We start from the raw sequence: 10,451 nt of genomic DNA, 5'->3' as shown, positions 1-10,451 counted from the left end.
CCCATCCTCACACATATATCCCTAGCCCCATCCACCCCAGCACCCTTCACCCCATCCTCACATATGTATCCCTCCCCCATGCACCCCAGTACCCATTGCCCCATCCTCACACATGTATCCCTCCCCATCAACCCCAGCACCCGTCGCCCCATCCTCACACACGTATCCCTCCCCCATCCACCCCAGCACCCTGGCCCCATCCTCACAGATGTATCCCTCCCCATCCACCCCAGCACCCATCGCCCCATCCTCACACACGTATCCCTCCCCCATCCACCCCAGCACCCTGGCCCCATCCTCACACATGTATCCCTCCCCCATCCACCCCAGCACCCATCGCCCCATCCTCACACATGTACGCCTCCCCCACCCCCCCAGCACCCATCGCCCCATCCTCACACATGTATCGCTCCCCCATCCACCCCAGCACCCCTCGCCCCATCCTCACACATGTATCCCTCCCCCATGCACCCCAGCACCCATCGCCCCATCATCACACATGTATCCCTCCCCTTTCCACCCCAGCATCTATCACCCCATCCTCACACATGTATCCCTCCCCATCAACCCCAGCACCCGTCGCCCCATCCTCACACACGTATCCCTCCCCCATCCACCCCAGCACCCTGGCCCCATCCTCACAGATGTATCCCTCCCCATCCACCCCAGCACCCATCGCCCCATCCTCACACACGTATCCCTCCCCCACCCCCCCAGCACCCATCGCCCCATCCTCACACATGTATCGCTCCCCCATCCACCCCAGCACCCCTCGCCCCATCCTCACACATGTATCCCTTCCCCATCCACCCCAGCACCCCTCACCCCATCCTCACACGTATCCCTCCCTCATCCACCCCAGCACCCATCGCCCCATCCTCACACATGTATGCCTCCCCCATCCCCCTCAGCACCCATCGCCCCATCCTCACACATGTATCCCTTCCCATCCACCCCAGCACCCATCGCCCCATCCTCACACATGTATCCCTCCCACATCCACCCCAGCACCCTTCACCCCATCCTCACATATGTATCCCTCCCCCATCCACCCCAGCACCCATCGCCCCATCCTCACACATGTATCCCTCCCCCATCCATACCCAGCACCCCTCACCCCATCCTCACACATGTATCCCTCCCCATCCACCCCAGCACCGCTCTCCCCATCCTCACACATGTATCCCTCCCCCATGCACCCCAGCACCCTTCACCCCATCCTCACACATGTATCCCTCCCCCATCCACTCCAGCACCCCTCACCCCATCCTCACACATGTATCCCTCCCCCATGCACCCCAGCACCCTTCACCCCATCCTCACACATGTATCCCTCCCACATCCACCCCAGCACCCATCGCCCCATCATCACACATGTATCCCTCCCCTATCCACCCCAGCATCTATCACCCCATCCTCACACATGTATCCCTCCCACATCCACCCCAGCACCCCTCACCCTATCCTCACACATGTATCCCTCCCCCATGCACCCCAGCACCATTGCTCCATCCTCACACATGTATCCCTCCCCATCCACCCCAGCACCATCGCCCCATCCTCACACATGTATCCCTCCCCCATCCACCTCAGCACCCATCGCCCCATCCTCACACATGTATCCCTCCCCCATCCACCCCAGCACCCATCGCCCCATCCTCACACATGTATCCCTCCCCATCCACTCCAGCACCCATCGCCCCATCATCACACATGTATCGCTCCCCATCCACCCCAGCACCCCTCACCCCATCCTCACACATGTATCCCTAGCCCCATCCACCCCAGCACCCCTCACCCCATCCTCACACATGTATCCCTCCCCCATGCACCCCAGTACCCATTGCCCCATCCTCACACATGTATCCCTCCCCTTTCCACCCCAGCATCTATCACCCCATCCTCACACATGTATCCCTCCCCCATGCACCCCAGCACCCATCGCCCCATCATCACACATGTATCCCTCCCCTTTCCACCCCAGCATCTATCACCCCATCCTCACACATGTATCCCTCCCCCATCCACCCCAGCACCCCTCGCCCCATCCTCACACATGTATCCCTCCCCATCCACCCCAGCACCATTGCTCCATCCTCACACATGTATCCCTCCCCATCCACCCCAGCACCATCGCCCCATCCTCACGCATGTACCCCTCCCCCATCCACCCCAGCACCGCTCTCCCCATCCTCACACATGTATCCCTCCCCCATCCACCCCAGCACCCCTCGCCCCATCCTCACACATGTATCGCTCCCCATCCACCCCAGCACCCATCGCCCCATCCTCACACATGTACCCCTCCCCCATCCACCCCAGCACCCCTCGCCCCATCCTCACACATGTATCCCTCCCCATCCACCCCAGCACCGCTCTCCCCATCCTCACACATGTATCCCTCCCCATCCACTCCAGCACCCATCGCCCCATCATCACACATGTATCGCTCCCCATCCACCCCAGCACCCATCGCCCCATCCTCACACATGTACCCCTCCCCCATCCACCCCAGCACCCATCGCCCCATCCTCACACATGTATCCCTCCCCATCCACTCCAGCACCGCTCTCCCCATCCTCACACATGTATCCCTCCCCCATGCACCCCAGCACCCCTCACCCCATCCTCACACATGTATCCCTAGCCCCATCCACCCCAGCACCCCTCACCCCATCCTCACACATGTATCCCTCCCCCATGCACCCCAGCACCCATCGCCCCATCATCACACATGTATCCCTCCCCTTTCCACCCCAGCATCTATCACCCCATCCTCACACATGTATCCCTCCCCCATCCACCCCAGCACCCCTCGCCCCATCCTCACACATGTATCCCTCCCCATCCACCCCAGCACCCATCGCCCCATCCTCACACATGTATCCCTCCCCATCCACCCCAGCACCATCGCCCCATCCTCACACATGTATCCCTCCCCCATCCACCCCAGCACCCCTCGCCCCATCCTCACACATGTATCCCTCCCCATCCACCCCAGCACCATTGCTCCATCCTCACACATGTATCCCTCCCCATCCACCCCAGCACCATCGCCCCATCCTCACACATGTACCCCTCCCCCATCCACCCCAGCACCGCTCTCCCCATCCTCACACATGTATCCCTCCCCATCCACTCCAGCACCGCTCTCCCCATCCTCACACATGTATCCCTCCCCCATGCACCCCAGCACCGCTCTCCCCATCCTCACACATGTATCCCTCCCCCATCCACCCCAGCACCCCTCGCCCCATCCTCACACATGTATCGCTCCCCATCCACCCCAGCACCCCTCACCCCATCCTCACACATGTATCCCTCCCCCATGCACCCCAGTACCCATTGCCCCATCCTCACACATGTATCCCTCCCCTTTCCACCCCAGCATCTATCACCCCATCCTCACACATGTATCCCTCCCCCATGCACCCCAGCACCCATCGCCCCATCATCACACATGTATCCCTCCCCATCCACCCCAGCACCATTGCTCCATCCTCACACATGTATCCCTCCCCATCCACCCCAGCACCATCGCCCCATCCTCACGCATGTACCCCTCCCCCATCCACCCCAGCACCGCTCTCCCCATCCTCACACATGTATCCCTCCCCCATCCACCCCAGCACCCCTCGCCCCATCCTCACACATGTATCGCTCCCCATCCACCCCAGCACCCATCGCCCCATCCTCACACATGTACCCCTCCCCCATCCACCCCAGCACCCCTCGCCCCATCCTCACACATGTATCCCTCCCCATCCACCCCAGCACCGCTCTCCCCATCCTCACACATGTATCCCTCCCCATCCACTCCAGCACCCATCGCCCCATCATCACACATGTATCGCTCCCCATCCACCCCAGCACCCATCGCCCCATCCTCACACATGTATCCCTCCCCATCCACTCCAGCACCGCTCTCCCCATCCTCACACATGTATCCCTCCCCCATGCACCCCAGCACCCCTCACCCCATCCTCACACATGTATCCCTAGCCCCATCCACCCCAGCACCCCTCACCCCATCCTCACACATGTATCCCTCCCCCATGCACCCCAGCACCCATCGCCCCATCATCACACATGTATCCCTCCCCATCCACCCCAGCATCTATCACCCCATCCTCACACATGTATCCCTCCCCCATCCACCCCAGCACCCCTCGCCCCATCCTCACACATGTATCCCTCCCCATCCACCCCAGCACCCATCGCCCCATCCTCACACATGTATCCCTCCCCATCCACCCCAGCACCATCGCCCCATCCTCACACATGTACCCCTCCCCCATCCACCCCAGCACCATCGCCCCATCCTCACACATGTATCCCTCCCCCATCCACCCCAGCACCCCTCGCCCCATCCTCACACATGTATCCCTCCCCATCCACCCCAGCACCATTGCTCCATCCTCACACATGTATCCCTCCCCATCCACCCCAGCACCATCGCCCCATCCTCACACATGTACCCCTCCCCCATCCACCCCAGCACCGCTCTCCCCATCCTCACACATGTACCCCTCCCCCATCCACCCCAGCACCCCTTGCCCAGCGCCTCAAGCACTCCCCTTACCCCCATCTGCATGCATATACCCTTTTCCACATACATGATGCTCCCCTCAGCATTCTTTCAGTGCCCCCCCGCCCGTGCCCTTTGCCTCCCCACCAGTCGCCAGGCAGCTCACCAGCGTAAGGCACCTGGCCATGTGGCTGCCGTGCCCTGAATGTTTGCCTGGCTGGGCCTTGCTGCCCCTCATGCTCCCCACGTTCTGCCCGGGTCGACCAGGGCCCTGCCAGAGCAGCTCTCTGGCTGCTGATTGTGCAGCAGCTCTACAGATAAATAAAAACAATCTCACGCAAGCGTTTGTTCCTCTGGGCATTCTGCACCTGCAACCCCGTCTTCCCCCCGACCCAGCCACTCTGCAGCCTCTCCCACGTCCCCTGGCTCTGCCCCAGTGCCCCTCACTCCCACGGAGGTTCCCTGCGGGGTCCCAGGAGTCACTCGCCTGGAGCGGGGGCTCCGCATTCAATCACTTGCCTGCTGGAATCCATTGTGCATCCCTCTGGCTGGGCCTGTTCCCCTGCATCTGACCTGTGTCCTGCTCTCCTCCTGGGCTGTGCGCAGAGCCTGGGTTCTCTGCTCACTGCTTTGCCATTGGCCCATTGGGAGTGTCACCCAACCACGTATGCCATGGTGAGTGGCTGACGCCCAGCAGGCACTCACGTCACTGCCTACCCTGGGCCGTAAGGAACCGAAGAGTTTCCTGTTCTGGGCACGGCCCACACAGTCAAGTGAGATAAAACCATAAACACACTCTTGTTGGAAGGGTGCAATGACACCTGGCTTTACTGTGCAGCTCGCAGAACACTCCCGCCAGCAGCTCCTGAAAACAGAGAGACAAAACAGGCTGCTCTGTAGGCAGCGGCCCAACACCACCCACCTGGTTCTAGGCTGGCTGACTGCAAACTGACACACAGCGTGCAGGCTTCCTTGCCGAGCCCCAGTCTGCCAACTGGCCCAGGAACATCCGGCACGAGCTCTCAGAGCGCTCGCTTGCGATTCTAACCCCATCCTCAGTACACCACACTGCCATGATGACGGCCCACAGCTGTGCTCAAAGCCCTCACCATCTCCTCTTGCCAGAGGCCCACCTGTCAGCATCTCCAGCCTAGGCCATCAAGCTGCCTTCCCCCCCGTCCCCAGCCCGGTAGCCAGACCTTTCTGTCTGCGGCTGACTTCACAATAGCCCTGCTGCAGGTCATGTGGGGGGGGGGGAGCGCGCCCTGCAGCCCACCACTGGCCTCATGTAGCTTGGCCTCGGCACTACGATGTTCATCTGTGTCAAACATGGAGGTGAGGCCCCATGCTGGGCGCTGGCTGGGAGAAGGTGTTGGATGTGCTGCAGCCATCACTGGGAGGCTGGGTCAGGGTGAGGTGAGGGGGCAGGACTCCGGTTAGCTCTACAAGGGGGTAGGCCTGAGTTCTCCGCTGGGGTCTCTCTTGGGCTTCCAGAGCCCCAAAGGATCCACCTCAGCCTTGCAAGCCTGGGCTGCAGGAGCACCGCAGGGCACAGCTTGTCCTGGGCTAAGAGACAGTTCCCAGGTGCCAGCTCACCAAGAGAGCAGATACAGAGCCGCTGGCTGGGCTGGCATGGCCAAACCATGGGCACTGGGGCATTCCCCATGCTCAGTCTGAGCCCACGGGGGGTTTGGCTGGTGAGCCCTGCACTTGCTAGTGTTGCTGGGCACTGGGAGTCATACTCTCGCCCCAGCATGTGGATGGGCCTAGCAAGGCGGGGGCAGCAGCCTGCAGATAGCTCCCACCTGCAGCATCATTTCCCCCAGGGCATAGCCCTGAGGCCATGCCCAGCCCTGGGTCAGGCACTGCCTCGTCCCTTCCAGAGAACCAGCAGTTTCTGGCTAACACCTGCTGCTCTGTCCTCCTGCTGCTGCACTACCTGAGGAGTAAGGTGGGGCTCCGGAGAACAGGTGAGCACCCCGACCTGCCAGGCCTGCGCCGGGACCCCGCCAGAGACCGAGAGCGGGCTGGCAGCACGGCCAGACCTGCAGATCCAATCTAGTGAGCCAGAGCACACGGCTCTGGGCCCATGGCACATGCTGGGGAGGCCAGGACAAGAGGGTGCAAGCTGGCTTTGGGTAATGGCAGCGCATACGAGCAGCATCCAACTGCAGCAGGTAGCCCAGGAGGGAGCCACCAGGGGAGAGCTCTGCGCAAGACCCGGGGAGCAGGGCACTGGTGAGCATAGTCATGTCAGATGCCAAGGGGAGGGCGCCATGCTGGGCAGGACACATGCAGTGGAGCGTGGGGGAGCCATGCAGCAGAGGCACTCAGACACTGTGGGGAGGAGGAGAGGAATACCCTGTTGACAACAGCAGAGTCTAATGGGTCCAGAGGGCTGTGGGTGAGGGAGTCAGGCAGCAGCCCACATGATGCCCTCCCAAGGTGGCACCATCCCCACGTCTGAGCGGCCAAGCAGGAGGGGTCTGGGCTTCAAGCCGGAGTGGCACAGAGCTAGAGCCAGGGGCATGAAGCACAAAGTCACTGAGGAGGCAGTTTTGATGAGGGGATCACCAGTGCCATGGCACTGTGCAGAGGCTGGCTCAGCAGGGGCAGGCCTGATGGGGCAAAGGCGACAGGACTGACTGCGGGGGTGGGCTAGCAGCAGAGTTGCGAGGCCGGGTGCGAGGGGGAGAGCAGCATGGCTGGACACCAGCTGGGAGTGGGAGGCAGGGGAGCATTCTGCAGCATGCAGGGGAAGGGGAGTCTGGCGGGTGAAGTGCCCCAGTGGGCTGCAGGGCAGCCGGGATTCCCAGCCCCGTAACCCATCTCCACAGCCCGGTGGGTGCGGGAGCAGGCTTAGCAGAGGGCTTGGCCCTGCCCAGCCTCACAGGACTCTATTTGGAAAGTGAATGCCCCAGCGAGCTCGGCGGCAGGCAGGTCCCGATGTCAGCGCCATGGGCTGTGCCATGGGGAGGATGGAGGGAGCACAATTCATTCCCAGGACTTGTGGTGTCTTCCAGAAGCCATTGACCTGTGCGACGAACAGGGCACCCTCAAGCTGCTCTTCCTGGTCAAGCTCCCCAGCGACAGCGCCAGCAAGTTCCTTTCGCCCCGAGGGACCTATTACGTGTGCCGGGTGGAGCGTGGAGCCCCAGGTGCCTTCCCAGGGACGCCCTGCAGCCCCCAGCAGCACAGCCCCTCCCCCTGAAGCCCTAGCACCTCAGCTGGCCAGGGAGGGGGTGGGCAGAGGCTCGGGGGGAGACAATTATCCCTTTAAAAGCACCTCTATGCAAAGCAAGACTCAGTCTCTGCCCGGGGGGGGGGCTCCTCATGCCATCTGCCCCACCCCCAGTGGCCCAGAGCAGGAATCTGATGCCCACAGCCAGAGGTACTAGCGCTGAGCAGGCTTCACACCAACATCCTCCCAGCCTCACTCTACCCCCATCGGCCCAGGACTGCCTGCCCTGCCCTGCCAGCCCAGCACCTGGGCAGAGCACAGACGGCCTCTGCTGCTGCCCTGAGGTGCGAGGGGAGCAGGCAACACCAGCCTATGGCACCTTCTCCACCCGTGACCTGATGCTGAGGATTCCTTCTTGCAGGGACCAAACAGGAAAACACCTATCGCGCCTTCACCCCAATCCTCAAGGACCCTGAACCAGAGCTGCTGGGTAGGTGCCGGCTGCTCCCTGCCCCATGCTCAGAGCAGCACACAGAGGCCAAGGCAGGGGAGCTGCAGAAAGGACTTGGCTGCACATCACCCCGGCAGTCGTGAGGCGTGGCAGGATGCAGCCTGGGAGGTGCAGAGCAGGGACGGAGGGAGGTGTAGCACTGGGGCATTATTGGTGAGGATGGCGCCTCTTCCTCAGATGCGCTCACGTGGTGGCCGCTGCTGGAACAGGGTTATCAAAGCCCAGATCTCAGGGAAGGAGCCACAGCCGCTACAGGGTCTGGCAGTGCGCAGGGCTCCCCACAGCAGGCAGCTACCGAGGTGTTACTGATGTCACAGCAATGGGGCCCTGTGCCTGGTCCCTGGTGCCCATTCAGGGCTTTGTCCAGTCCAGGTATAAATGGCCCCTGGCCGGGGCTCCCCCTTTGCCTTGACAGATGCCCCTGCACCAGCACCGGTCTCCACGAGGAAGCATCTCCTGATTTCAAGCCTCTACTTTCCTTGACAGCATCACACCATTGCTTGGGTACAAGACGTGAGCTCCCAGAACTGCCCACCCCAAACACCTGCGGTTTGGGGCCTGCCACTAATTTACAGGCTGCTTTTGAGAATCTGCCTCCACTTCACCTGGGCAACCTGCCCTAGCCACAGTCCCGCTAGCCAGTGCCAGCGCTGCAGGGGTCCAGGGAGGAAGGGGTTTCGCCTGATCAGAGAGGGTAGGTCCCCTGCGGCCAGAGAGATGCCATTCCTTTGAGCCCCGCCCACCTGTCCCCTCTCTGCAGATGCCTTGCACACTCAGTGTGAGTTCCTGGAAAAGAGCCGTCTCAAGCTGCTGAAGGCCCAGGATGGGAAGAAGATCCAGACCATGGAGTCGCTGATTTCCATTGTGCCCTCCCAGATCTCAGTGAGCTCCATGCCCCTGGCCTGCTCTGCTGGCAGCCCACTCCCTGGTTCTGGCAGAGGGGACTTGGCCCTCTCTGCTCTGGTCTCTGGGGAAGTGTACGTGAGGGGAGGAAGCGGCTCAGGGAGCGCCAGAAAGGAGGGAGTGTCCAGAAGCTCAGAGACTCCCAGAGTCAGGGTGGGGAACAAAAGCCAGGGACACTAGCTTCCCTTTTCCCCTCCCATGCTCCCACCCAGAACTCCTCTAGCCCAAAAGCAGCACCTCAAGCCTGCCCAGGGGGCACAGGACCCTGCTGGCTCCTGCTTTCTTTGAATCCCAGGCTACTGGAAGGGGACCGTGCAGAGCATTCCCTACCCAGCTGCTTCTCTGGGAGGTGGGGGCTTGGGTCAGATTAGGGCTTATGTAGGGTTTGGGGTCCACAGCTCAGTCAGGGGCAGTTCAATCACCCCAGAAACCCTGCAAGCCACACTGGAGAGGTCAGTCACAGGGAGGTTGGACCAGCGTCCTCTTCTGCTGCAGGACACCCCCCGCCCACGTGCTCCAGGCTCCCATCTAGCATCTCTCCCATTCTCCAGGCTGCAGAACATCCTGCATCTTGCACAGCGGTCAGGGCCTGCAGCCCTGGGGGGCGGGGGCAGCCCCAGCACTGCAGACAATACTACTTCCAAATTCCCTCCCCATAACCCCACCTGCCTTCTCTGTCCAGGGAAAGCTCACGGGGAGGCCTGGTCAGGGGGCAGCTGGAGCTGCCGACGAAGAGGGTGCCCCACGAAAAGCAGGACCATCCCCCAAAATCAAACCAGAGGCCAGCAAGAAGGAGAAGCATCGCTGAGCCTGAAATAAAAGCGTGGTGGCACTTTCCTTGCAGAGGCTCTGGGATTCACGGAGATTCAGAGGGGCCTGGGGAATCCAGCTCAGTCCTACCTGCCCAGCCTGCCCCAGGCCCTGGGAATCCAGCCTGGCCCATCAGGCTGCCACCTCCAAGCGCATGCAGGGGGGCCCTCAGGCAGCTCCATGCTGTGCCCTGAGGCCCAGGAGAGCCGCAGCTGTGCACCCACGGCTGAAGGGAGAGGAGCAGCAGTTCACCACTATTTTCTGTCTGGCCCATTTCACATTTTGAGACAATCCCATATTTTTAAGGCTGATGTCCCCAGGGAGCCTCCTGATTGGAGGTTCTGCACAGACCAGAGGGGCCCCTAGGCAGCAGCTCAGAACCTCCAAAGGAAGCAGCCAGCCTGGGGAGGGAGTCGCTGGGCCAAGGGCCCGGTCCATATCATCTCTTGGACTTTCGGGCCAGAAGGGACCAGTGTGATCATCTAGTCTGACCTGCACATCGCAGGCCACAGACCTCC

The 10,451-nt window shown here is 61.8% G+C and overlaps 1 protein-coding gene and 1 long non-coding RNA gene across 3 annotated transcripts in view; one reads left to right on the top strand and one right to left on the bottom strand.

Annotated features, from left to right (window-relative positions):
- Positions 1–10,451, bottom strand: part of LOC115657524 — a 42,285-nt gene that overhangs the window by 11,461 nt on the left and 20,373 nt on the right. The window contains exon 3 of one of the 2 annotated variants that reach the window (XR_004001995.1): positions 4,476–5,393. The exons of the other annotated variant lie outside the window; for it this stretch is intronic. This is a non-coding gene — a long non-coding RNA (uncharacterized LOC115657524). Of the gene's footprint in view, positions 1–4,475; positions 5,394–10,451 lie in introns of those variants that run through there. 2 annotated transcript variants of the gene reach the window in all.
- On the top strand, positions 5,442–9,966 carry C9HXorf65 (chromosome 9 CXorf65 homolog). The gene is made up of 4 exons (XM_030575471.1): positions 5,442–6,498; positions 7,552–7,686; positions 8,131–8,199; positions 8,981–9,966. Exons 1-4 carry the CDS (start codon positions 6,372–6,374, stop codon positions 9,301–9,303), a joined length of 654 nt encoding a protein of 217 aa, XP_030431331.1. The 5' UTR covers positions 5,442–6,371; the 3' UTR covers positions 9,304–9,966.

The sequence above is a fragment of the Gopherus evgoodei genome, chromosome 9 (genome assembly GCF_007399415.2).
Source record: "Gopherus evgoodei ecotype Sinaloan lineage chromosome 9, rGopEvg1_v1.p, whole genome shotgun sequence".
Classification (NCBI taxonomy): domain Eukaryota; kingdom Metazoa; phylum Chordata; order Testudines; family Testudinidae; genus Gopherus; species Gopherus evgoodei.
The sequence above is the reverse complement of the archived record's forward strand: the minus strand, read 5'-3'. Positions and strand labels throughout refer to the sequence as shown.